The 27,505-nt window shown below is 46.0% G+C and overlaps 1 protein-coding gene across 4 annotated transcripts in view; it reads right to left on the bottom strand.

The window, feature by feature from the left end:
* CFAP300 (cilia and flagella associated protein 300) overlaps positions 1 to 27,505 on the bottom strand; it is an 83,720-nt gene that overhangs the window by 16,923 nt on the left and 39,292 nt on the right. For 2 of the 4 annotated variants that reach the window (XM_085894777.1, XM_085894780.1), the window contains exons 4-7: positions 7,750 to 7,916; positions 4,990 to 5,165; positions 3,353 to 3,419; positions 2,292 to 3,015 (exon numbers count right to left, since the gene is read on the bottom strand). In XM_085894777.1, coding sequence (XP_085750903.1) covers positions 2,887 to 3,015; positions 3,353 to 3,419; positions 4,990 to 5,165; positions 7,750 to 7,916 — 539 coding nt within the window. In that variant the 3' untranslated portion in view covers positions 2,292 to 2,886. Of the gene's footprint in view, positions 1 to 2,291; positions 3,016 to 3,352; positions 3,420 to 4,989; positions 5,166 to 7,749; positions 7,917 to 27,505 lie in introns of those variants that run through there. The other 2 variants (XR_015061576.1, XM_085894779.1) reach the window with 1 other exon arrangement.

Below are 27,505 nucleotides of genomic sequence, written 5' to 3'. Positions count from 1 at the left end.
TTAAACCAGCCAATTATTTTTGAGGTCATCATAGACCAAAATATCAACATTGTCCCAAGGTCAACAACTAAGATGGTATTTCTAAAATCCTCAATTTTCATCCGATTGACTTGAAATTTGAAGAGGATATAAATTTCAGGTCACTAATTCAGCCAGCCAATTATTTTGGAGGTCCACATCGGCCAAAAGGTCAACATAAGCCGAGTTTCTAAAATTGTCAATTTTCATCCGATTCACTTGAAATTTGAAGAGGAGTTGCATATTTGGTCATTGAATTCAACAACCAATCATTTTTGAGGTCAAATTTGTTTTATGGATTTTACAAGTATCATGTTCTGCACGACTTCTTCGATTTTGCAAGTACATTGGTCAGTCGATTTTGTTATTCTGTCTATTTGTCTGTCTGTCTGTTTGTCACCTGCAGGTCACAATTTAAAACCGATCCTCACGAAACTTAACCACATGGTCGAGTTTGTCACAAGGAAGAAGCTTATTGTTTTTGAGGTCAAAAGGTCAACATAGGTCAAAGGTCAACAACTTAGGTGAGATTTCTAAAATCCTCAATTTTCATCCAGTTGACTTGAAATTTGAAGAGGGTTTATATTTCATGTCACTGAATTCAACCAGCCAATTATTTTTGAGGTCATCATGGACCAAAAGGTCAACAACTAAGATGGTATTTCAAAGATCCTCAATTTTCATCCAATTGACTTGAAAGTTGAAGTGGAGTTGCATATTTGGTCAATGCATTCAACCACCAATTATTTTTAAGTCAAATTTGTTTAATGGATTTTGCAAGTATCGTGCTTTGCACGACGTCCTCTTCTTGTTAATTGCCGGAATCCTTCGGATTTCGGCAATTATGTTGGTCGGTTGTGTGTGTCATTCTGTGTCTCTGTCTGTCTGTCTGTTTGTTTGTGTGTTTGTTTACCCTGTAGCAGCCACACCATTTCAACGATCATAACCAAACTGGGTACAAACGTCCGCCATGATCCAACTTAGACACTTGTCGGTTTTGGTGAATCTAGGTCAAAGGTCAAGGTCACCAAAAATCCGAAATTCTTATTTTCGCAATAACGTCCGCTAAAATGGTTGTATCGACTTCAAACGAAATCCAAAATGTGCATCTTCCAATACTGTATCCAACCATATGTCTCATTGGGGTGTCACACCAACACCCTTCTTAGCGGTCGGGGGTCGAATGTCGGGGGGGTCGGGTCAAAACTTTCAAATTGCGATAAAAACGCCATTTCAAGTCCAATTGACTTCCAAGTTATGACCAAACTAAGTGCTATAACTCATTGAACAGTAGCACTATCGACATATAAGAACCAAATTGATTTCCAGGTTTTTGTTTTTTTCAGAGATCATGGAGATATGACAAAGTTATTCCGGCAATTCCTTGCTCAACGAGCAATTTCATTTGTTTGTTTGTTTGTTTGTGTACAGGATATCTTAAAAAGTTGTGGTCGGATCTGGATGAAATTTTGTGGACAGGTTTGGTGTGTGACAAGGCCAAACTGATTATATTTTGGTGAAGATCCAGATCCGGATCTGACTACTAGAATATTTAAGTGATTTTTCACTATTGAGAGATTGGGCTAAAAATGATACAAAGCATGATATCTCAAAAAGTTGTGGACGGATTCGGATGAAACTTGGTGGACATGTTGAATGTGTGAGAAGGAAGAAATTATTCAATTATGGTGAAGATGCAAATCTGGATACGAGAATTATTTAATTTTTGAAGTGATTCTTCACCATTGAGAGATCAGGCCAAAAACGATTCACTATCTCATAAATGATGAAATAAATCCCCATTAATGATATGTAATGCAAAAAATACGAATACAACCCCATGTTGATGATTTACAACTGTGGTGAACACAACATCATGAACATACCCTGTCGCAACCAAGTGAGAGTCTGTACAACCACATGAATGCCGTGTACAAACACTGTGAGCAGTATGATTGAGATGTTTTAAACAAGTAAAGTCAAAGGTAATTAATTGTTCATTTCATCTCAAATTCATCTCAAATGTCTAACATGAATTTGAATCTCATCCCAACTATAAACTGGCACCCTGGTGCTTTGAATGCAGGGTGAAGCATTAATGTGTGCGCTGACCTACCTCGGATTGAAGGTGTGTAAGCTTGATCAGCATGTCCTGTCAATTTGTTATATCACCATATAACATCACCAAATGTGTTTTCATCTACTCAGAAGACGTTCATGCTTTTGTACAACATTTCAATGTTCATTTTTGTGAATAATACGAATTATGACCAGAAGTGGAAAAAGTTTAATGAATATGATTCAAGCAAATATACAGAAGTGAAGTACAGTACTGTATAACAAAACAAATTTCATCATTAACTCAATATTTTTGACATGCAATTCAAATACAATTAAGTGGCAGAAAATGTTTATAAACAAGTGCAAATTTTAACTGAGTTTGAAGTGGAACAAGGAAATAACAAGACTGAGACATTTAATCATTCAGAGCTTTGCAAGGGCATATATATATATATATATATATATATATATATATATATATATATATATATATATATATATATATATATATATATATATATATATATTACAATAGATTTGAGAATGAACAATCTATATTAATGTTGATCTGCGTGTGGACTCTGATTATACAGACCAATTATAATCGCCTCTTTTGTCCCTTTAGAATGGGCAAAGCTAATAATTGTGAAAGATTTCAATGGTTATAACTAGGTGAAGAACTAGTGTGTGTCGATAGTTGCAACTGTTCAGCCTGTTTTGACTTTAACACCTGGGAACTTTAATCTCTTGGCAATATTGTTCGAGTTAACCACTCAGATATTCTCACCACTGATCCAAGGTAACACTTTACCAACTAGTTTTAGTCCTGTAACAATGGTAGAATACAGTGGCTTGATGTTTGGATGGATCAAGTATGAGGTAAGCAAAATTTTGTTCATGTTCACGAGGAGATGGATAGCAACTTCCATGTTTGTCCTGGAAAAATATTTCATCATAAGTAATTATTACAGTGGTGGTGAAGATCCTTTTGGTCATAACCATAAGAAGGACATTGGAAGTCCATAATGGCATTTCTAATTGGCAAATAGACCCAGTGGTGTGCCTATCGCCTCTCCAGACAAGGGTTCTGAGCAGCTACGGGAATCAAACCTACAGTATTGAGTGCAATGCAACAAGACTTTACCAATTCCACCTCCATGAGTCTCAATTATTATTATGATTACAAAACGTTTGAGTTTTGTACAGTTATAATGGCATCCAATTAGTGATTATCGTGCTTATCAAGAATGGATTGCTTTCATGTGATACTTACGTAAGCAGCAATTCGATATACAGCAGATGTAATGCGGAGTGACTTGGTATCTGAATCCTTCACAACACTGTAAGAATTAAATATAGTTAAATTTTTTTTCTCCATTCTGCAATTGTCCTAGAATTCCAAATAATCCAAGCAACAACTTGTCACTGCAAGCCTCCTCACTCTCCTCGACACCATGCTGACTACAATCCTGATCTATCATCACCTCAAAAACAGTGATACTCAGAACAATTTTTGGCAAACTAGATTTGTGATGAACAGAACACGCATACCATTATTTCATTTTAATAGTCCTTGGCAATAGAAGAAACATGATGTTTGGCCTTCACTGAATGAACTTACTTTTTTCTACCTCAGTTCACATGTAAGGTTATTCCTCCAATGAAATCAAATTCCAGCATGTGTTCTCTTTGCTATTCCAGTACAAAGGAAGCTTTCTGAAATTTTCCAGTTGTAATGAAATGGAAAACCAAGAAGGAGCCCGAAGAGATAAAGAGCAAAGATGGAGTCATCAGGAGGAACCTGGATAGGATTTGGGTTTCAGCTGTTACTCCACAACCCTCAAACCCATCCAGGCACAGCCAAGTGAGACTTAGAGAAAAATTTCTGCAATAATTCACTTCTTCTTGGAGAGACAGATAAAGAAAAGAGGAATAGAGAGTAAAAGAGATGAAAGAGAAGAAAAAGCAAGAATTAGAATGAATAAAGAGAATTGTGAGAAAAAAAAAGAAGAAAGAAATATGAAAGGAACCTTGACTATAGCTGGGCAAAATATGTAAGCATGATATCTGTATGAGAGTTTACTTTTATATTCTACTAGCAGACCCGTGAACCCGTTGGGTTCCCGTTGTGACAGCGGTTGATAAAAAAAATCATTTCAAAAAAAAAATAATTGATAAAAACTTTTATCAATAAGTTGATAAAAAAATCTCCAGTGAACTATACCGCTGAGGTTGTTTGCAGTAATCAAATTCTCCTGAAGAGTACTTGACTGAATCGGGAATTGATTTTTTAATAATTTTTTCGTTGCCCGATTTGAACGAAACTTGATACTGCACACCGCAGGAGAATGTTGAGTAAGGTGGGCCTAAATTTTTTGCCCTATCATGTACCGTTTTGGCTGTATTTTGGGAACATACATACATACATATATACATACAAGCCGGTAGGCGACATGGGTGGTCGCTACATAATTGCATACTAGTCATACAGTTTTTGACGGATCGGGCTGAAATCTTTTGACAAAGAGGTTGATTATAGTGCGCAAAAAAGCCTGGAAGCCGATTTTTGATTTTCGAAAAAATTATTTTTTTATGATTTTTCAAAAATTTCAAAGTCCCACGGTGGTGTCCATAGCAACGGTGCTCAAAAGCATAGAACTAGATGCTGGTATGAACCTACCTGTCAAGTTTCGTCAAAATCGGTTGACTCCTCTGGCCTCCAGAGCTGTCCATTACAAACAAACACGCATACAAACAAACAAACATACATACATACAGACAGACAGACGGAAAAAGTGAAAATAAGGGTACTCTAGCGACCACCTAACATACATACATACATACATACATACATACATACATACATACAAGATGAGAGTTTTAGTAATATATAGATTTTAAAGTGCTGACCTAATGAGTTCTTTGTAAATCTCCCTGGTAACGTCCAAGTAAGGATCAATGACATCTTCAAACTGACACACAACACCACCAAGGCACAGGTGGCGGAAAAGAACGTAGATGAACTCTTTCTTCTCTCTTTCACTGTAGGTTTCAGCGAGCTCAGAATCAGGAGGCATCAAGAGCATCTGAAAGAAGTAAATGTCATCATCATTAGTCAATTTGTCCCCATCAGCGTCATAATAATAAGATTGTTGGACATCACCAACACACAGCTATTGATTCAAATTTTATCTTTATCTTAAAAAAAAATACATTCACTGTTTGAAACTTGTGGATAAAATAAGTTGAACAAAAAAGAAATGACTAAGTTGTGGTTTTGTGCATAGTGTGGAGTCTTGAGACAGGAAAGGAGAATTAAAATGGTTAAGACTTTGAAGAGGTTCCTCATTGAGAAAGGTGGGACAAAAATGACAAATCTTCCATGAAAGCAAGTGGACCATTTATTAATTTTTTAAATTTAAAATTAGTGGAGGGGAGGGAGAGAAAAGTGGAAGATGTGGGGAGAGAAATGAAAGGTATTTTGAAAAAGATGGAAGCAAAGATAAGGAAGGGAAGGAGTATACAGCGCCTTCAGAAAGTACTTCAGAAAGTACCCCTCAACTTTTGTCACATTTTGTTGTGTTTTCAGCCTCATTTTAAAATGGATTAAATTTTAATTTTTTTGTCACCGATCTACACAAAATACCATAATGACAAAGTGAAAACATGTTTTTGGAAATTTTTACAAATTATTAAAAAATTTAAAGCTTAAATGTCTTGTGTCGATAATTATTCAACCCCTTTGCTATGACACTCCAAACTGAGCTCAGATGCATCCAATTTCCTTTTGTCATCCTTGAGATGTCTCCACAACGTTATTAGAGTCCACCTCTAATAACCCCCTTCTGGTAAAACTACCAAAATCACGAATCACTGCTCATCTTCACTCTTTCATTCCTCTTTTTTCCCGCCTTTGGAATAAACTTCCTCACTCTATTCTTTCCCATTCTTCCCTTCAGGCTTTCAAAACAGCTGTTCACCACCACCTCTTATCTTCCCCCATCCAAATCCTCGATCTTTTCTACCCCCGATAATCCACCCAAGCCCACTTCCTTCAATTCTCCTGCTTTCCTTCCTGAAAGTCCCTTTAATGTCCATCTTCCCCTCGCCATGTTCCCCGTCCCATCCCCATCCCTCTCCCTTCCACAGTTCACCTGTGTCTGTTCCCCAATGTTTTGTCCCTTCCACTCCCGCCCCTCTTGTCTCATGCCTCCTTGCTGTGAGTTGTGTGTTAGCTCTCATACGAGCCTCGACCAAGGTATACAAAAAAAAAAAAAAAAAAAAAAAAAAAAAAAAAACCTGTGGCCAATTCAATTGATTGGACATTATTTAGAAAGAAACACACCTTTCTATATAAGGTCCCACAGTTGACAGTGCATGTCAGAGCAGAAACTCTACCATGAAGTCCAAGGAACTGTCTGTAGAACTCTGAGATAGAATTGTGAGGAGGCATAGATCTGGGGAAGGGTATAAAACAATATCTCGAGTGTTGAAAGTTCACAATAGCACAGTGAGCTCCATCATTAAGAAATAGAAAGAATATGGAACTACCCACAGTCTTCCTAAAGCTGGCTGTCCAACCACACTGAGCAACTGGGCAAGAAGGAAATTGGTCAGGGAGGTGACCAAGAACCCAATGACCACTAACAGAACTACAGAGTACCTTGGCTGAGATGGGAGAACCTGCCAGAAGACCAACAATCTCTGCAGCACCTCACAAATCTAGGCTTTATGGGAGAGAGGCCAGACAGAAGCCACTCCTGAGAAAACAGCACATGGCAGCTCATCTGGAAATAGCAAAAAGGCACGTGAAAGACTAAGATCATGAAGCAAAAGATTATGTTGTGTGAAGAGATGAAAACTGAATTATTTGGCCTGAAGGTAAAGTGCTACATCTGGCGGAAACCGAGCACAGCTCATCACCCATCTAACATCATCCCGTCTGTGAAGCATAATGGTGGCAGCATCATGCTATTGGGATGCTTTTCAGCAGCAGGGACTGGGAGACTTGTAAGGACAAAGGGAACAATGAATGGAGCCAAATACAGGCAAATCCTTGAGGCGAACCTGCTTCAGAGTGCAAAAGACCTTTGACTGCATCAAAGATTTACATTCCAACAGGACAATGACCCCAAGCATACAGCCAAAGCCACATTTGAATGGCTTCAGAACAAGAACGTGAAAGTCCTTGAGTGGCCAGCCAAAGCCCAGACTTGATTTCCATTGAAAATCGATGGAAACACTTCAAGATTGCTGTTGACCGACGCTCCCCATCCAACTTGATGGAGCTTGAGCAAATCTAGAAGGAAGAATGGGAGAAAATCCTCAAATCCAGATGTGCAAAGCTGATACAGATATACCCAAGAAGATTTGAAGCTGTAATCGCTGTCAAAGGTGCTTCTACAAAGTATTGACTCAGGGGGTTGAATACTTATTGACACAAGACATTTCAGCGATTCACTTTTAATTAATTTATCAAAATTTCTAAAAACATGTTTTCACTTTGTCATTGTGGGGTATTTTGTGTATATCAGTGACAAAAAAATTTAAATTTGATCCATTTTAAATTCAGGCCGCAACACAACAAAATGTGACAAAAGTCAAGGGGTGTGAACACTTTCTGAAGGTGCTGTGCAATATATAAATAGATGGCCCCTCATGTTAAGTCACCTCTCGTAGTCTGTCTGAAATCAGAAAATCTCCACAAGGTTCATCAAACCGTTTGATCAGATGGCCAGTGTCACGGGTGACACCAACAGTAGTCAGGCGGTCAAAGAAATTGAGGGTCAACTGGGTGCAGTGCAGTTCTTCAGCAGCAGCATGCTCCACTTTGCTCCCTAAAAGCACAAAGATTTCTCTCATATCCACTGTAGATTTTTCTACTTTCGTTTCTTTACTTTAGAGAGCAAGCATTTTCATTTAAACAGGCTGACAAGAAAGCACAGTTAGGCCACTTGTCTTTGAGCTGTCATCTGGGGTCATTTCCCAGCATCAAGAAAAACTCTCCCTGGTGCTTCAGAGGCAGGGGACTGCAACAGTGATTACAGCGTCCATCAAATGGACATTAAGGCAGCTGCCTTGACGACTATCACTTGCTAGTGAATGTTAAATATCACGGTGTACCTTTTGAAAGGAGCCAGCCATTTTTGTTTTGCTACCATAACCAGAATCAAAAGTCCAATTTCAAATAATTTCAAGTACTTCAATTGTTACTTCATCAACTCTTACTCATCTTACCTAGCAAAGGTACTCACTCATAACCAGACCCAAATCAACACTACTGCACACATATAGCACCAAAACCGTCGGTCAAGACAGCCAAGTCATTCATGAGCCGACCTGCTGTGGGACATTGGAATCTGAGCTCAACTTCATTTGAGTAAGAGTTCTCAACCCACGGCTCAAATAGCAAATAAGTGTCGCCTGTGAGATTCGCAAATTAACGATCAAAATAAACATGATGAAGTCAAATTCAGTTTTAAAATTACATAATAACTGTGGATGGTCGAAATGGTGTTCCTATTGTGACAGATTTTGGAGACCCTTGGGGGAGCACATACCAAAGCAGATAAAACCCAAGTGTAGTTATTTCATAGTATATTGTGTCGCTAACTTGGGAATACAGCGTTCAGTATGGGAAGGGAATATACGTTGTGCTTGTAGTAAATAGCATCAGCCCCATTGTATATAATTTATATATATATATATATGTATATGTATATGTATATGTATATATATATATATGTATATGTATATGTATATGTATATGTATATGTATATGTATGTATATATATATATATATATATATATATATATATATATATATATATATATATATATATATATATATATATATATTGTTACGGGCCGGGCGTCAGCCGCCAACCGACCGCTCTGAACGGAGCCGCAAGTCGAGTCGGCAAGACCGATCACCCGGAATATAGATCGCCGCCCGGATAACTCAGAGCGACGGGTCCTTGTACAAGAACCGAAATACGCCAATCGGCAGATCACGTGGGGTTGGGTCGATTGCCAATCTTCAATTTACCTAAATACCCACGTGATCCAACTACCGGGGTATTCCGCCCTCGACGGAACTCGTACGGAACAAACCGCCGAGGCGAGCTTGTCCGTGCGTGATTCCGAGCGGCGTAATCGCCGAGAACCGTCGGTCCAAATGTCCCCCTATTACGGAAAACCAATGGCTTTCTAACTCCCAACACACGAAATGTTCAGTCAATGAGGGAATGGATGCAACGAGCCAGTTTACATTCACACAAGGACATTCATAATAATGAAACACGTATGCAATTAAATAAGGCAAAATAAGTATGCAATTATATAAGCAACAAAAGCACGACAAAAGAACTACAGCCGTCTACTTATTATGTACAGTCATTTACACTGAACAGCAGTTCCTACTTATTAGACGGGCCCACGGACACACGTACACGCGCGCGCACACACACACACACACACACACACACACACACACACACACACACACACACACACACACACACACACACACACAAGAAATGGTGGCTGAGGCCTTGAATCACGAGCTCCAGCTCAGAGGACAGGTGAGCTGAAACTCAGAGCCTAACTCGAACCTTTCCACCTCGTGTGGTCTTCAACTTGTCCGGACCCGGGCTCCAGCGAGAGCGATCTGGAACCAATCGCCGCGATCCTTCCCGAGCTCCCGCGAATCTTCCCGCGCTTCTCAACACGTGCCGGTGAGACGAGGCGCCGATCCTTCCTGTCGATCGTCACTTCCCCGAGGATCCAACTCCAAGAAGCGGCCGATGCGTCGCACCAAGCCGGGAAACAAAATGGAGAACAAAAAGCTCCACGAACCAAGAAGAAGAGGAAGGAGAGGAAGAAGAGGAAGAAGCCTCCACTCACAGCTCGAGCCGAACAACCGGCTCAAGTTCCTTCCAAAACAAAGCAGCAGCTGAAGCTCAATGAGCCAGCCGAAGCAAAAAGCTTCCGAAGGCCTCAAGCCAAGCAAGCCAAGCAGGACCCGATGGCCTGCTGAACGACTGCTCTCTCCGAAGCAAAAAAGCTTACTCCTCCCACGGGACTCAGCACACGAACTCTGCACAGGGGACTCAGAACGGGACTCTTCACGAACTCTGCCACGGGACTCCCACGAACTCAGCCCACAAACTCAGCCCAACCACGGGACTCCCACGAACTCTTCACACGAACAAAGAAAGGATCTCCTCTTTATCCTTCCCACCCACTCCCCCGCACCCAGCGTGACTCATGCCCTCGTGATCCACCCCCCGCTCAACCACAGGTGGGAGGGAGTTGTTGACGTCACGGGATGGCAGGGTTCTTCTTCCTCTTTGCAGAAGAGGGGGAGGGACGTCTCCATTGTTTCGTTCCCTAACTATTAAATCGATCTGCAGCACATCTAATCGATCTCTGAACATTTAAACAATGAAAGGTGAGCTATCTAGGGAAAATGCACTTATCGACATAGCTGACTAAGGGAACCTGTATGTTGTGTGCAATTGAATTCCAAATTCGTAACAATAAATAAATATATATATATATATATATATATATATATATATATATATATATATATATATATATACATACATATATGTGGTGTCATGACAGAGGTGCTCCAAGGCAGACACGAGCAGGGGAACAGTACAACCCTGCTTTATTGCCACGAGCGATGCACTCAACAAGCCACACGACCTCCAGGCTCCGCAGGCCACAACGGCTACAGCAACTACGACCATGCCTCAGGCGGCGCGCACTCCTATATTCCGCGCAAGCACGTGACCACTCTAAAACCACTCCTCCACCACGCTCCCCACATCATGCCCTGCCCCCGCAGGCCCGCTACACCACACTCCTCCCTCCTAAAACTATGATTATTAAATGACCATCATCATAATAAGCATCATCATAACAAAAACGATAATAACCCAAAAAGCATAGGCACATCACACCATATAACGTGTCGATGCGAGCGAGTGGAACTGCAATGGACAGGTTCCGAAGACTGAGTCGCACGACGAACCCACAAAAACCCTGACCGCGTTACAGATATCAGGAAGCAAGGCGGGAAGCACAACATCACTACGCAGCAGAAGCGCCCCCAGGCGGCTCATGACCACGCGCCCTCCGGCGAGGTCGCGGCGACCTCCCGAGCAAACCTCCCCCGGCACCATCAAACGCCTCCGGCCGACAAGGCGGCACATCCCCCCCAGACAGTCCCGAACAAGATAAACATTCCGAGCCCGGAAGCCCATTGTCTGGACTCCGTGGCGCCAGCGCAAACCCGACTGACCTTGGGCGGTGATGCTGAACAGCGCCGTCGGCTGGGTGCACCAACAACCCCATAACAAACCCACGCATTACAATCAGCCGAGATTCCAACGTACGTCCAAACGGCATCGGATGAGAACAGAGAGTTGCGCCCCAGGCGCCCGGCACGTCTGACCTTGCCGAAACCAGGGGTGGGGGCAACGCTGAACAGCGAACCAGACCCGGCTCTGAGTCGATCTCTGAGACCCACACGGCAATTAGACGGCAGCAATCCTAGCATCCCCATACAAAACCACACATCAAATCCACTCATGTCATAAAGCAACAAGAACATCGTTTGCGCAGATGCAACCTCCCCTTTTCGTACAGCGCGTTCTCCCAATATAATCCCCACATATGACAGCAGGCTGCCCTCGCAGCTGGAGGTCAGTAAAACCTCTTTATTTGCCACGATCACCCCCAAAGCCTTCATATCACATTGGTCATACCGAACATCACATCTATTGATCCCAGCCAAACATATTCTCCCACACGAACTGTCGGCATTTATTTCAACAACGTTAAACTGCATCACTTGAGCAATGAAAATCAAATACGCAATGAACAGCAACCCATGAACCACATCACGTGTCCGTCTCTCAGTTGTCGTCGCGACGTAGCGATGACCTGCTTGTCATCGTCGACAGTCGCGATCCGCGAACTTCTTGAACGCGACGGGCTCGCTGCAATTCCCCGCTGAAATCGCCCGAACGACACGGGCGCACATTGCACCATGAGCGCAGCCGAAGCGCGAGAGCTCATCGCGGCTGGCATGGCTCCCGTTGCTCCAGAACCATACATCATCGTCGCAGGAAGCAATGAACGGCCGCTCCCGCTGCATCGTTGCGGCTCCTGCCGCCAGAACCTCGCCCTCACATCTCGAGGGAGGCCCGGGCCCACACGGAGGTACGTGCCCCGAAGGAGGCACAGGTGCACCTGGAGGTACGAACTCCGAAACAGGAACTGCGAGCCCCTCCCCTCGCACCACGAACCGCGGGAGCGCAACCCGCTGACCCTGATGGGCAACCAAGACGTGTGCCCCGCCAATCGCCGGCAGCGCTTCACCGGCACACGTGTGCCATGCGAGGGTAGCACGAGTGGACTCAACTCGACACCCGATCAGTGCCCCGAACATCTCGACCTCCACTGGCATTGGTCCTGTCCCCGTCGGACCAATTGAAACCAGGTTCAACATGGGCAGCATCAGTGCCCCGATCATCTCAACCTCCACTGTCATTGATCTTGTCACCTCCAGACCAATTGAAGACAGGTTCAACATCGGCAGTATCTCCCGCTCCGGGTCGCCGGGATCTCTGTACCCAAGCTGCAAGACTCGACCCGGGGCGTTAAAGTGTACGCCATGCACCGAACACCGTACCGGCAGTAGGTCTCGACCCGGGACGTAAGGGTCGCTTCGCACACCGCCATCCATGACTGTTATGATGGGCAATGACTCTCGGCACACACACCGTAGACGTCCCCGAGTGCTCAGACCGCCGTCCGGCTGACTGCATTGCAACGCTCGGCCACGACCAGCGCCGAAGACCGTGCGCGCGGCCGTGCGCACCTGGAACATCGCGCTGACCTGCGGATCATCTGCTGCGCACCGACCATCGAGACCCCGGACATTCCTCAGAGCTTGCGTGACGTCCGACGCCGCGTCTGAGCTGAACTTCATGTCCTCGTTCTTTAGCCGTGACCTCGCAGAAACCATTCCCGAGGTTCGCAAAGCAGTCATAAAACGAACTCCGAGCGCGGCCGTCGTCCACAAACCACTCAGCAGCCGATAACGTTCCGTTGAGAGCGAGGCGAGCAAGATTGATTTGCACTTGCTTTCATCGTCCACCTCATTCGTGTGGAAATAGCAGCCCAACTGTTCAGAAAACAATTCGAAGTCGTCTCCGATGAAGACGGGCACGCGTCCGTGCGCTGTGCCCCGACCTTTCGTCATGCTTGAGCCGGCCGTGACGGTGAGACGCCTGGCCCCGAAGCCTGTGCGTGCGGCGCGCGAAACCTGCGATGCGCTCCTCGCGATGCGCTCCTCCGGACCCTCGCCCGGCGTAGACCTCGAGCCGCGCGGGGTGCGCTGAGTTACTCGCTGCCGATCCGAACCCAACCACTCTGCACACGCCGATCCGAACAGACTCGTCGCCAAATGTGGTGTCGTGACAGAGGTGCTTCAAGGCAGACACGAGCGGGGGAACAGTACAACCCTGCTTTATTGCCACGAGCGATGCACTCTACAAGCCACACGACCTCCAGGCTCCGCAGGCCACAACGGCTACAGCAACTACGACCACGCCTAAGGCGGCGCGCACTCCTATATCCCGCGCAAGCACGTGACCACTCTAAAACCACTCCTCCACCACGCTCCCCACATCATGCTCTGCCCCCGCAGGCCCGCTACACCACAATATATACAGTAGACTAGACGTAAGTCGTCACCATCGGGACCGAGAAAAAAGTGATGACTTAGAAATGTGACGACTTATGCGTATGCGAACATTCATGATGACTGTGGGGTGAAGGATGAAGTCGCGCATGGCCTGGACACGTATGTGTGAGAGCCGGCTATTGTACCAAAAGGAAAACACAATCCTCGGGGCATAGGTGGGGGTTCATTGGTGAGTTGGAAAGTGATCAAGCAAAGATGGAATTCATGAATCAGTTTATCAAAAATAAAGACAATGAACAACTGTAAGACAACTCATATACCATCGGTGATGGTATGGTGACAAATTACATGACACACAGTCATCGTGGTGATGATTACCACTCAATTCCAATGTGTAAGTGAGTGCGGTAATGTACAAAACAAGCCAATATAAAACCATGATCGGACTTCAACACGAAGCTCGATTGATCCTTTACTCCTTCGCGAAGTAATCCGTTTTGTTTGACTGCCTCAAACTCTTGGGCATCTGGTGCATAAGAAAGGACTCAAACCGGTCATTGTATTCCATGATGTTGTCTGGGCAATCCTCCACCAAAAGACAGTATCGGCGCATCACATCCAGACAGTATCGGCGAATCCACGCTGCCTGATTCGCCACACTTCTTGACCTTGCGGATTCCCCACCTCACTTTGAATCTGTCTATCCAGTGCATCGGCAAGGTCTCGGCATCATCATGCCCAAGGTCCGCAGCGAATTTACGTGCCTTCAGCAGCAACATTTCACCGTCCAACCGAATATTTGGCTGAGCCGACATTTGCCGAAACCAAATGATGAGCGCGTCATGGACATCTTCAAAGGACACACATTTCACGCGTTTCACACTTACCACCGGCCTCGCGATCTTCTCCACTTGTCCAAATATCGTGCCCTTATTCTTCAAGATATCGTTCAATGTCTGCCGTTTGATGTCCAACTTCTCAGCTGTGGCTGTTTTCTTCATCAGTGGGTTTGCCTCGCAAAACTGGATAATGTCGTATTTTTCTTGGTAGGTTTTAGTTGTAAGCTTACGCTTAGTCGCCATTGTCCTGCCTGCAGTGCCATCAACGTGTGTACGCAGTTATAAATAGCCTATCACTGGCGGTGTAAACCAATGAGCGAGCATCACGATTCCATGAAATCGGGCTTCTCACGAGGCAGCAGATCCGTGTGATGAGTTAGGAGTGGTAATTTACTTGAGTTTCCATTACGCGGGAACGGACAACATCTGACGACTTAGACGAAGTGACGACTTAGAGATGATGACTTACAGAGGGATGACCCTTTATTCAAAGGGATTTAACATGAGATAAATTCTGGACTTTTTGACGCTGCCGACTTAGGCGAAGTGACGAGTTACACGCTGCCAACTTACACCAAGTCTACTGTATATATATATATATATATATATATATATATATATATATATATATATATATATATATATATGTATATATATATATATATATTTGTCGTGTCCAAGGGGTTTAGCCCCTGCCTGGATGGATAGCTGAACGATTTCCTTTGGAGCCTTACAGCTGAGATTCCCAGGAGATTATGGCGCACGCGCGGAATGGAAGGGCGACAAAGACGGAGGCACACGCTCGGGTTTTACTCGAACCCACGACAAATAGACAATGCAAGCAACTTAAATAAATCCGGAGGTTTAATGAAAATAAATCAAATACTTACAATGGTAATAATTCAAAATGTAATCATAAAAATGGAATGTGAGGAAAACAAAATCTAATTTTGATGTGTCTCCACACACACTTTAATACAGACAAGGAGACAGAATAAATAGTAGGAAAATCCTCCCTTTCTCCAGGTACTTAGCTGTGTGCCCAGAGATGAATTTCTGAAGCTTAATGTGTGCCAAACTGTATTGTCACTGCATGGGAATACATGCCCAAAATGGCACCCAGCCGCTCTCTGGGTGGGAAATGTACAGGAGGCAATTTGGGCAGTGATACTCAACACCAGGGCTCAGAAACTGCAGTGCAGCTTCTTTCGTCAATTGCACTTGCCGACGCCGCTGCTCTCTGCAGAATGGTGCCATCTCCTTCCCCAATGGCACAACATGAGGCTTCGAGGCACGATCTCACACAATCCCACTGAACAGTCAATGGCTAGTGTGTTGCTCCATCATGCAAGCCAATTTTCCTCAGCACGAACATGAGAATCATGCAAGCCAATTTTCCTCAGCACGAACATGAGAATCATGCAGCCTTCTTCATTCCCGTCAAGGGGAAGCCAGCCATAATGCCCTTCTCTTCCAATCACTGATCCTGCCTCACAACAGCGAACAAAGACCCACATGGCAGCACGATGCCAAGCCTCACAACCAACCATGCCACCAAGTCCCGAAAGACCAATGAGCATCACAGGATCGCCCAGCTCACCAATGGGGAAGTGGCCTGGGCGCAGTTGCCACCACACACTGACCCTTACAGCCTTTCTTCCTTTTCAAGTATCTCTTCCTTATTCTCTTTGGCCCATAGCTATCAACAAAAGCGCCAACGGCTCTTTTCAGGACCTATCTAACGTTTGGACACCTCACGCTCTCATCTGATATCCTCGCATTTCACCCTCCACACCTCTCCAAACAACCATATCACACACTTCCATCCAGATTGCACAGCTCATACCCTACACTTGCACCCAGATCCCTTTAATTTGACTGCTTGTTTGCGTCCACAGAACCAGACGTTTCACCTGTGGGTAAGAGTAGGGTTGACCCCACACCCCATCGCTCTCACTTTCTGAATATCCTCTTGCTCATCTTCTTTTTCCCAGAATGAGAGTGGCATCTGTGCATTTGTGCTAATTATCCCCCCCCCCCACCCCCGGAGGGAGGAAGCGGGATATTGTAATCGTCCGGTTTGTTTGTCTGTTTGTTTGTTTGTCTGTCTGTCTGTTAGCAACTTTACGGCAAAACGGCTTGAGCAAACACGATCAAATTTAATCCACAGGTGGGCAATGAACCTTGGACAACCCCATTAACTTTTGGGTCCAATTGGATCAAAAGTCAAGGTCAAGAAAAGATGAAAATCATTTTTCGTTCATAACTTCATCAAAAATGATCTGATTTACTTCAAACTAAGCTTATAGTGAACCTTATTCTATTTGTCACTTATAATCCTACCCATTCCTATAGTGAAAAATGCATATTTGTGAAGATCGGTAGGGTCCGAAGTTTTGGGGGTCATGGTCATCGGTCAAAATTACAAATTTTCCATTGAAACTAAAACATGGTTACGAAAATACAACTTTACTGGAAAACGGCTGGCTCAAACACTGTCAAATTGTATCCACAGGTGGGTAATGAACCTCGGACGACCCCATTAACTTTTGGGTCCAATTAGGTCAAAGGTCAAGGTCAGGTCACGAAAAGGTAAAATCGTTTATCGCTCATAACTTTGTCAAAAATGATCCGGTTTACTTCAAACTTAGCTTATAGTGAACCTTATTCTATTTGTGACTAAAAATCCTTACAATCCTATCGTGAAAATGCATATTTGTGAAGATCGGTAGGGTCCGAAGTTTTACGGTCATAACTTCATCAAAAATGGTTTAATTGACTTCAAACTAAGACTAAAATATTCCTTATTCTATTCCTTAGAATCAACATTTTGGTTTAGGATGTATCAAATTTAAATTTGATCCCCAAAATAACTATGCCTTAAATGGGTGGGATTTGTTGTGCCTGGTTTAACTTATTTAGGGGCTTGTGTATAAGTAAGGGTTTTTCATTTGTGACCCTGCTTGGCTTGTAAATATGTGCTTTTGTAGAAGTATAACCCCTTTCAAACTGTCTGGTTGTCAGTTTCTATTGGTTACATATGGTGTGCTACAGACAAGGAGTTCTTCCAAACTGTTCCGTTGTGAGTAGTCAGTAACCAACGCGTAAAACTATGGTAACACTCGGCCGTATCCTGGAATCGGTTATGCATTGGGAAGCACAGTTCCCTATCTGGGGTGTTTAATATGCCAGGAAGGTAAAGCATGATTTGGACGCTGGATCCTATTTAAAATAAGCTTCTCAGATGGCATCTGTGGTTTCTTAGCAGCGAACCGTGCCACGTAGTTACCTACAGTTTGGTGGCTTCAAGATTGCTATCGGGGATGCCGATTGTAAGAATTCCCCTTATAATCCACCCCGGGGCGAATTCTTCACAATATTTAACCTCCGCCATCAAAGATCGGAGGTTACTGTTTTCACCCCGTTCTGTTTGTTTGTTGGTGAACAGCATTACGGAAAAACTCCTCGACGGATTTCGACGAAACTTGGTGGGGGGATTTGGTATGGTCCAATGATCATGCCATTAGATTTTGGACTTGGTCCAAAATCCAATATGGCCGCTATGGCGGCCATTTTGAAAAATATATTTTAATTTTTTTTTTTGCATTTCTACATGTTTTAAGTGATTTCCAACCCCCCCCCCCCAAAAAGAAAATTGTTAGAGAAAAAAATTTTTGCAACTTTTTTATCAACAAAATTTCGATTTTTTTTTTTGCATTTCTACATGTTATAAGTGATTTCCAACAAAAACCATGTCAAAATTATAATTGCGGCTGATTTTGGAACTTCAGGTGGATATACCCACGTAAAATCAATTTCTGTCTCAAGGAATCTAGTTATGACGAATGAATTGAGTATGTAAAAGTTAAAAGTAAAAGGGAAAGTTGCAAACTATAACTCTGTGAGCACTGTTGACGTCAAATTGAATGAATAGGATATCAGGTTCACTTGAGTGACCGAGCAGTATTGGCGGCGGAGGTTTTGCACTCTACCGAGTGCTCCCCCTCTAGTTTGAAGGTGTTTTAATGAAAAGTATTGTTTCGGTTATGGGAAAAGACCCTGGGGTGATGCACTCAACACATAAGGAATCATTTGTTAGATATTTCATTAGTGTGTTTAGTCAGATTAACTTTCCCCTCGTAACAGGGATGGGGAAAATGTGTTGTGTATGTTTAGCAGGTTCTATCCCCTTGATAATGTCTCAATTTATTGAAATCCCCCCTCCCCATCCATCCATCCCAATCCCTCACCCTTTCCCTCTCAAAGCTCTCTTCCCCTATGCCTCTCTAAAATTCCTCACCCTTCTCCTCTCAAACCTCTCAAACTCCCCACATTCTTTAAAAAAAAACCCTCTCCATTTAATTCATTTTAATCCCTCCCTTATTTAATAATAAGGTCAGGTCAGGTTCGATCTGTGACCTGCTACAGGTACCATGTAAACCTGTACTAACCTGTTCCATGGTCGGGTTGTCGGCGACTAAACCGTCTCCCCCACCAGGTTTTCTGGTGAGGAGGGTGTTTGGATATGGACACCCAGCAGGATTAAAAACAAAACCTGTCAAAGGGCGGAGGAGCTCCTTGTGAGCCAACGGCCATCCATATCTAGTGCCCAACTGTGTCTGCGGACGTCCTCCTGCAGTTGGGTTACTTCTTATTTGGAGGTTGGTGGCAGGATTTGCACTCCAGCCACCGTAAAACGCTTCATTCCGCAAAACGCAAAAACGCAAAAAAATCTGAAAACCCACTCCGTGGGAGTACCTCCTGTGCAGCTTCCCTTCGCAGGGCAGCTCACCGGATGATGGGATTGGGGCAAAGCCTTCGGGACCCCCAATCTTTGATAGGAGGGAAACCACGGGGAAACATCCCTGGGTCAGATTGCGGGAGAGTGTGTCGGAGTGGTGCTGAGGTGTCGTCCACCAGACGGCGGTCTCCTTGGGTTAACCTGAGGCGGTCCCTTCGGGTGGGTGCCTGGAATGTCCTATCCCTAAGAGAGGATGATCACCTGTCTCTGTTATCATCTGAGCTCAAGCGTTTGGACATCGGGATTGCAGCTCTCTCTGAGGTTCGGAGACCGGATTGCGGCGAGATAATGGTGGGTGGTTACACCTACTATTGGTCTGGTCGCTCTGATGGTTACCATACCCAAGGAGTTGCTGTAGCTGTGTCCAATAAGCTGACCCCAATGATAATTGAGGTAACACCGGTCAACGAGCGTATTATGAGATTAAGGATTCGTCACTCCTTAGGTGTCATTTCCCTGGTCTCTATTTATGCTCCGACTGAGGCGAGTGATCTTACCGTGAAGGATGCATTCTACGCCACACTCGAGTCTGTGGTTGATCAGTGCCCCAGACGAGATACACTTCTAGTCTTGGGGGATTTCAATGCATCGACTGGAACTGATAGGGATGGTTATGAGGTGTGTGTTGGTCCCCATGGGTCAGGAACTATGAACCAGAATAGCACTAAGTTCCTTGACTTTGCAAGAAGTCATGGACTTAGGGTGGCTGGTTCATGGTTTCAGCGCCCGCAAGCTCATCGCTGGACTTGGTATTCCAACGCTGGCGGTGTGGCAAAGGAGATTGACCATGTCCTCATTGACGGTCGTTGGAGGATGATCCAGAACTGCAGGGTCTACCGGAGTGCTCAGTTCCTCAATACTGACCACAGGCTTGTTGTAGCAACTCTAAAGCTGCACCTTAAATCCTGGAGAATGGTACCATCCCAGCCTAGGCTGGATGTTGCCAAGCTCAGGGATGAGAGAGTAGCTGAGGAGTTTGCGAACAGGCTGAGTGGACACTTGGGGGTCTGGGTGCTTTGGGGGTCCTGAAGAGTTGTGGAGCACCTTCAAGACCACCGTCCTTGATGTTGCCGGTGGATGCCTTGGAGTTCACCGCAGGGCAAAGAAGAATTTTGTCTCTCAAGGGACACTGGATACCATTGACCAGAGTCGCAGGGCCAGGCTGAATGGCAGAGCTGAGCTGTTCAGGGAGCTGAGGCGTAAAACTGTACGTGCACTGAGGGTGGACAAGGAGGCCTATGTGCGAGGAATCTGTGAGGAGGTAGAGCATCACCTGTGGACAGGTGATTCTCGTCCCGCTTACAGGGGAATTCGCGCATTACGTTCATCCAAGCCCATCCCTCGGAGCACTGCAGTTCGAGCAGAGAGTGGTAGGCTCTTGACAGAGGAGTCTGAAGTGAAGGCTCGCTGGGCCGGTTACTTTGAGCGGTTGTACCAGGCTGATCCCCCAGCTGTCGAGTTGGACGTCAAGGGTGTTACAATCCCTGTTGCTGACCCTCGAATCAACTGTGGTCCACCATCGCTTGTGGAAACACGGGCTGCGGTGAACCAGTTGAAACGGGGCAAAGCTCCAGGGATCTGTGGCATCCATGCTGAACTTCTCAAGGCTGGTGGAAATGCTGCACTCGCGTCGTTGCATGCAGTTTTGTGCTCTGCCTGGAACACAGGCATCATCCCAACTGACTGGAAGAGGGGCCTTGTTGTCCCTCTCTGGAAAGGGAAGGGTGATCGCCAAGACTGCAACAACTACCGAGGGGTGACGCTGCTCTCAGTGCCGGGCAAGGTCTTTGCTCGGATAATTCTTGATAGGGTTCGCCACCATCTGCCTGAGCACCAGCGTCCAGAGCAGTCAGGCTTTACACCAAAGAGGTCAACGATTGACCGTATCCTTGCTCTTCGTGTCCTCACTGAACGCAGACGAGAGTTTCGGCAGGGGCTGCTTGCAGCCTATGTTGATCTCTGTAAAGCGTTCGATTCAGTGAATAGGGATGTCCTCTGGAGGATTCTTGGTCTTCGTGGGGTGCCACCGAAACTGATCGATCTGATGTCTGAACTCTACTCTGGTACTGAGAGTGCTGTGAAGTGTGGTGGTACCGCCTCTGACTTATTTCCAGTTGTTACTGGAGTTCGTCAGGGATGTGTACTTGCCCCCACACTTTTCAGCACTTGTATGGACTGGATTTTTGGGAGGATGTCGGAGAGATCAAGTTGCGGTGCATCGTTTGGCAATGTCAAGATCTCGGACCTTGATTTTGCAGATGATGCAGTCATCTTTGCGGAGACTTTAGACATCCTCTTGGGGGCCCTCGAGGTGCTGAATGAGGAGTCGGAGCCGTTGGGATTACGGATTTCTTGGGTCAAAACAAAGATCCAGGCTTTCGGTGACATCTTGGATGCTGCTGTCCTGTCTGTGTCTGTTTGTGGTGAGGATGTTGAGGTCGTGGATAGATTCACTTACCTTGGCAGTGATATTCATGTCTCCGCAGGTTGTGAGCCGGAGGTCAATAGACGTCTGGGTCGGGCCTGGGGAGTCATGGATTCACTGGATCATGGGGTGTGGCGCTGCCGGTACCTGTGCGGGAGGACGAAAGTCCGAGTCTTCAGGTCCTTGGTACTTCCAGTCTTGCTCTATGGGTGCGAGACTTGGACTTTGACCAAGGATCTGAGACGGAGACTTAATTCCTTTGGTACCAGGTCTCTTCGGAGAATCCTTGGCTATCGCTGGTCGGATTTTGTGTCCAACGAGCGGTTGCTGAGAGAGACTCGGATGAGATTTGTTACCTGCATAGTCCGTGAGCGTCAGCTGCGGCTGTATGGACATGTGGCTCGTTTTCCTGACGCTGATCCTGCTCACCAGATTCTCTCAGCGAGGGAGTCTCATGAGTGGAGGAGGCCAGTGGGTCGACCACGTGCCTCATGGTTGCAGCAGGTTGACCATCATCTCAAGGAGATGGGGATGGGCCTGGCATCTGCCTGGGGGATGGCCAGACGGAGGCCCCTGGAGTACCGGCGGAAAGTGGACGCAGCGATGCGCTGTTCTGGCACATGCTCCCATACCTGACCCTGAATCCCTCCCATATTCAATTAATTTGAATCCTTTTTCCCATCCTTCTCTCCCCTGCACCTTCCCACAGTGTAAACCAGGCACACAAAGCAACGTGTCTTACAGTACTCACATTACATTACAAAACATAATCAAAACCACATTACAAGTCAATCCCAGTGCTGAGTGTGCACCAAGGAAAAATTCAAGGATTGAGGGTCAATCAAAAGACTTGGTGAGGCGATGTCCAAAGTGTCCAAATTATTGCTTATGGCGATGTCCAAATTATTGCTGCCCGGTCAGCAATAATGCCGGTGCGCCAATGAGAACACGACAAGCAGGGGTCAATGAGTGTGGCAATGACCCTTGCTTCTTGAAGCCCTGCCTCGGCCAAGGCCAATATAACATGGAGCGCAGCGAAGTTCACTGCTTACTTGTGTACAGGGAATGGTACGGAACAGGGAGAGCTGTTTGCACTTGGAGGACCAGAACTGCCTTGCCTTGAGGAATGAGAGAGGATGAGGTGTGCAAGGGAGAATCAACCCAAGTGAACGCAGTGGCCTTATACATATTGACATGCTTGATCTTTCCTTTCTATCTCCACATTCCGAATTTGTCTACTTGAGATGCACAAAAGAGAGCTACCAATGCTTGAACCTCTTGACTCGTCTGGGCGAGGTAATGACAAGCATCTCACATCTTTCCTCCAGAGCCTACGCTACATGCACCACACTTCTCTCAACATACCGCATCCACACACCAACCGCATTCCCTTCCTTCCAATTTGGGACCAACGTAAGCCCCGACAGCTTGTGTCTCATGAGTGAGAAGCCACAAACAAGCTTCAAACTTCTTTCTTTCTATCGCTTTCCCTCTTCTTTTCAAATTTCCTCAGAGTGATTGAAGTGGACCTGTCGTGTGTGCTTAGATAAGTTAAGATTGTGTAAGAGGTTCTTTCTGTGCTCGGGGTTAATTCATTTTCTGCGTGACACTGCATTGTTTGGAAATACGTGCCTGATCTCGAAATAAACTGTTTCCAACCTGCTCGGGAACCCATCTCCCCATTGGTTAGACATAGCGTACATAATAAATATATGGGAGGTTGTACCCCAGTAATTCGTTGCACAAGATAGCCAACCTCCCACCTACAGTTTTGAGCAGGCGTACATAATAAATAGATACAGGGTGGGAAGTCATGCCTGGTGTTGGCTTAATGGTTAGGGTGGTGGACTTTGGATCCTAGGGTCAGGTCAGGTATGGGAGCATGCGCCAGAGCAGCGCGTCGCTGCGTCAACTTTCCGCCAGTACTCCAGGGGCCTCTGTCTGGCCATTCCCCAGGCAGATGCCTGGCCCATCCCCATCTCCTTGAGATGCCGATCAACCTGCTGCAACCACGAGGCACGTGGTTGGCCCATTGGCCTCCTCCACTCACGAGACTCCATCGCTGAAAGAATCTGGTGAGCAGGATCAGCATCAGGAAAACGAGCCACATGTCCATACAGCCGTAGCTGATGGTCACGGACTATGCAGGTAACAAATCTCATTTGAGTCTCTCTCAGCAACCACTCGTTGGACACAAAGTCCGACCAGCGATAGCCAAGGATTCTCCGAAGAGACCTGGTACCAAAGGAATTAAGTCTCCATCTCAGATCCTTGGTCAGAGTACAAGTCTCGCATCTATATAGCAAGACTGGAAGCACCACGGACCTGAAGACTCAGACTTTCGGCCTCCCGCACAGGTACCGGCAGCACCACACCCCATTATCCAGTGAATCCATGACTCCCCAGGCCCGACCCAAAATTCTATTGACCTCTGACTCACAGCCAGCAGAGAAATGAATATCATTGCCAAGGGAAGTGAATCTCTCCACGACCTCAACATCCTCACCACAAACAGGCACAGACAGGACAGCAGCATCCAAGATGTCATTGAAAGCCTGGATCTTAGTTTTGACCCAGGAAACCCGTAATCCAAACGGCTCCGACTCCTCATTCAGCACCTCGAGGGCCCCCAAAAGGATTTCTAAAGTCTCCGCAAAGATGACTGCATCATCTGCGAAATCAAGGTCAGAGATCTTGACATTCCCAAACGATGCACCGCAGCTTGATCTCTCTGACATCCTCCTGAGAATCCAGTCCATACAATGCTGAAAAGTGTGGGGGCCAGCACACATCCCTGACGAACTCCAGTAACAACTGGAAATAAGTCAGAGATGGTGAAATCTCACAGGACTCTCAGTCCTCAGTCTCACAGGACTCTCAGTCCTCAGTCTCACAGGACTCTCAGTCTCACAGGACTCTCACAGGACCACCACATCTCACAGGACTCTCAGTACCAGAGTAGAGTTGAGACATCAGATCGATCAGTTTTGGTGGCACTCCACAAAGACCAAGAATCCTCCAGAGGGCATCACGATTCACTGAATGGAACGCTTTACAGAGATCAACATAGGCTGCAAGCAGCCCCTGCCAAAACTCTCTCCTGCGTTTGGTGAGGACCCGGAGAGCAAGGATATGGTCAATCGTTGACCTCTTTGGTATAAAGCCTGACTGCTCTGGACACTGGTGCTCAAGCAGATGGTGGCGAACCCTATCAATAATTATCCGAGCAAAGACCTTGCACGGCACTGAGATCAGCGTCACCCCTCAGTAGTTGTTGAGTCTTGGCGATCACCCTTCCCTTTCCAGAGAGGTAGAACAAGGCCCCTCTTCTAGTCAGTTGGGATGATGCCTGTGTTCCAGGCAGAGCAGAGAACTGCATGCAACGACACGAGTGCAGCATTTCCACCAGCCTTGCGAAGTTCAGCATGGATGCCACAGATCCCTGGAGCTTTACCCCATTTCAACCGGTTCACCGCAGCCTGTGTTTCGACAAGCGAAGGTGGACCACAGTTGATTGGAGGGTCAGCAACAGGGACTGTAACACCCCTGACGTCCAACTCAACAGATGGTGGATCAGCCTGGTACAACCGCTCAAAGTAACCGGCCCAGCGGCCCTTCACTTCGGACTCCTCTGTCAAGAGCCTACCACTCTCTGCTCTAACTGCAGTGCTCCGAGGGATGGGCTTGGATGAACGCAATGCGCGAATTCCCCTGAAAGCAGGACGAGAATCCCTTGACCACAGGTGATGCTCTACCCCCTCATAGATTCCTCGCACATAGGCCTCCTTCTCCACCATTAACGCACATACAGTTTTACGCCTCAGCTCCCTGAACAGCTCAGCTCTGCCATTCAGCCTGGCCCTGTGACTCTGGTCAATGGTATCCAGTGTCCCTTGAGAGACAAAAATTCTTCTTTGCCTTACGGTCAGTTCCAAGATATCCACCGGCAACATCAAGGACGGTGGTCTTGAAGGCACTCCACAACTCTTCAGGACCTCCCAAAGCACCCAGACCCCCCAAATCTCCACTCAGCTTGTTCGCAAACTCCTCAGCTACCCTCTCATCCTTGAGCTTGCCAACATCCAGCAAGGCTGGGATGGTACCATTCTCTTGGATTTAAGGTGCAACTTCAGAGTTGCTACAACAAGCCGGTGATCAGTATTGAGTTACTGAGCACTCCGGTAGACCCTGCAGTTCTGGATCATCCTCCAGCGACCATCAACGAGGACATGGTCAATCTCCTTTGCCACACCGCCAGCATTGGAATACCAAGTCCAGTGATGAGCTTGTGGGTGCTGAAACTATGAACCGGCCACCCTAAGTCCATGACTTCTTGCAAAGTCAAGGAACTTGGTGCTATTCTGGTTTTAGTTCCTGACTCATGGGGACCAACACACGTCTCATAACCATCTCTATCAGTTCCAGTCGATGCATTGAAATCTCCCAAGACTAGAAGTGTATCTCGTCTCGGGCACTGATAAACCACAGACTCGAGCGTGGCATAGAATGCATCCTTCACGGTGAGATCACTCGCCTCAGTCAGAGCATAAACAGAGACCAGGGAAATGACACCGAAGGAGTGACGAATCCTTAGTCTCATAATACGCTCGTTGACCGGTGTTACCTCAATTATCATTGGAGTCAGCTTATTGGACACAGCTTCAGCAACTCCTTGGGAATGGTAACCATCAGAGCGACCAGACCAATAGTGGGTGTAACCACCCACCATGATCTCGCCGCAATCCGGTCTCCGAACCTCAGGGCGTGCTGCAATACCGATGTCCAAACGCTTGAGCTCAGATGACAACAGAGACAGGTGATCATCCTCTCTTAGGGATAGGACATTCCAGGCACCCACCTGAAGGGACCGCCTCAGGTTAACCCAAGGAGACCACCGTCTGGTGGATGACACCTCAGCACCACTCCGACACACTCTCCAGCAATCTGACCCGGGAATGTTACCCCGTGGTTTCCCTCCTATCATCAAAGATTGGGGGTCCCGAAGGCTTTGCCCCAATCCCGTCATCCGGTGAGCTGCCCTGCGAAGGGAAGCTGCACAGGAGGTACTCCCACGGAGTGGGTTTTCAGATTTCTTTGTGTTTTTGTGTTTTGCGGAATGAAGGGTTTTACGTTGGCTGGAGTGCAAATCCTGCCACCAACTTCCTAATAAGAAGTAACCCAACTGCAGGAGGACGTCCGCAGACACAGTTGGGCACTAGATATGGATGGCCGTTGGCTCACAAGAAGCTCCTCCGCCCTTTGACAGGTTTTGTTTTTAATCCTGCTGGGTGTCCCTATCCAAATACCCTCCTCAGCAAAAAAACATGGTGGGGGAGACGGTTTAGTCATTGACAGCCCGACCATGGAACAGGTTAGTACAGGTTTACATGATACCTGTAGCAGGTCACAGATCTTAATTAATACCAGGTGGGGTTAATTCGACCTGTCATCCTTCTGAGGTTGGCAAAATGAGTGCCAGCATGTTGGTATCCTGTGTTGGAGTGGCGACCCATCCAGCATTGTGCCCAATAGCCAAGGAAACTGCTTAAGCAGCACCAACGCTCTGCACAGAGTATAGTCTAAACTCTAAATGGATGGATGGATGGATGGATGGATGGTGGGAAGTCGTGAGCGCA

This window comes from Eptatretus burgeri, chromosome 9, assembly GCF_056783735.1.
Source record: "Eptatretus burgeri isolate ZD-2024b chromosome 9, Ebu_testis_v1, whole genome shotgun sequence".
NCBI classification, from domain to species: Eukaryota; Metazoa; Chordata; class Myxini; order Myxiniformes; family Myxinidae; genus Eptatretus; species Eptatretus burgeri.
Note: the sequence above shows the minus strand (reverse complement) of the source record. Positions and strands in the feature narration are given on the sequence as shown.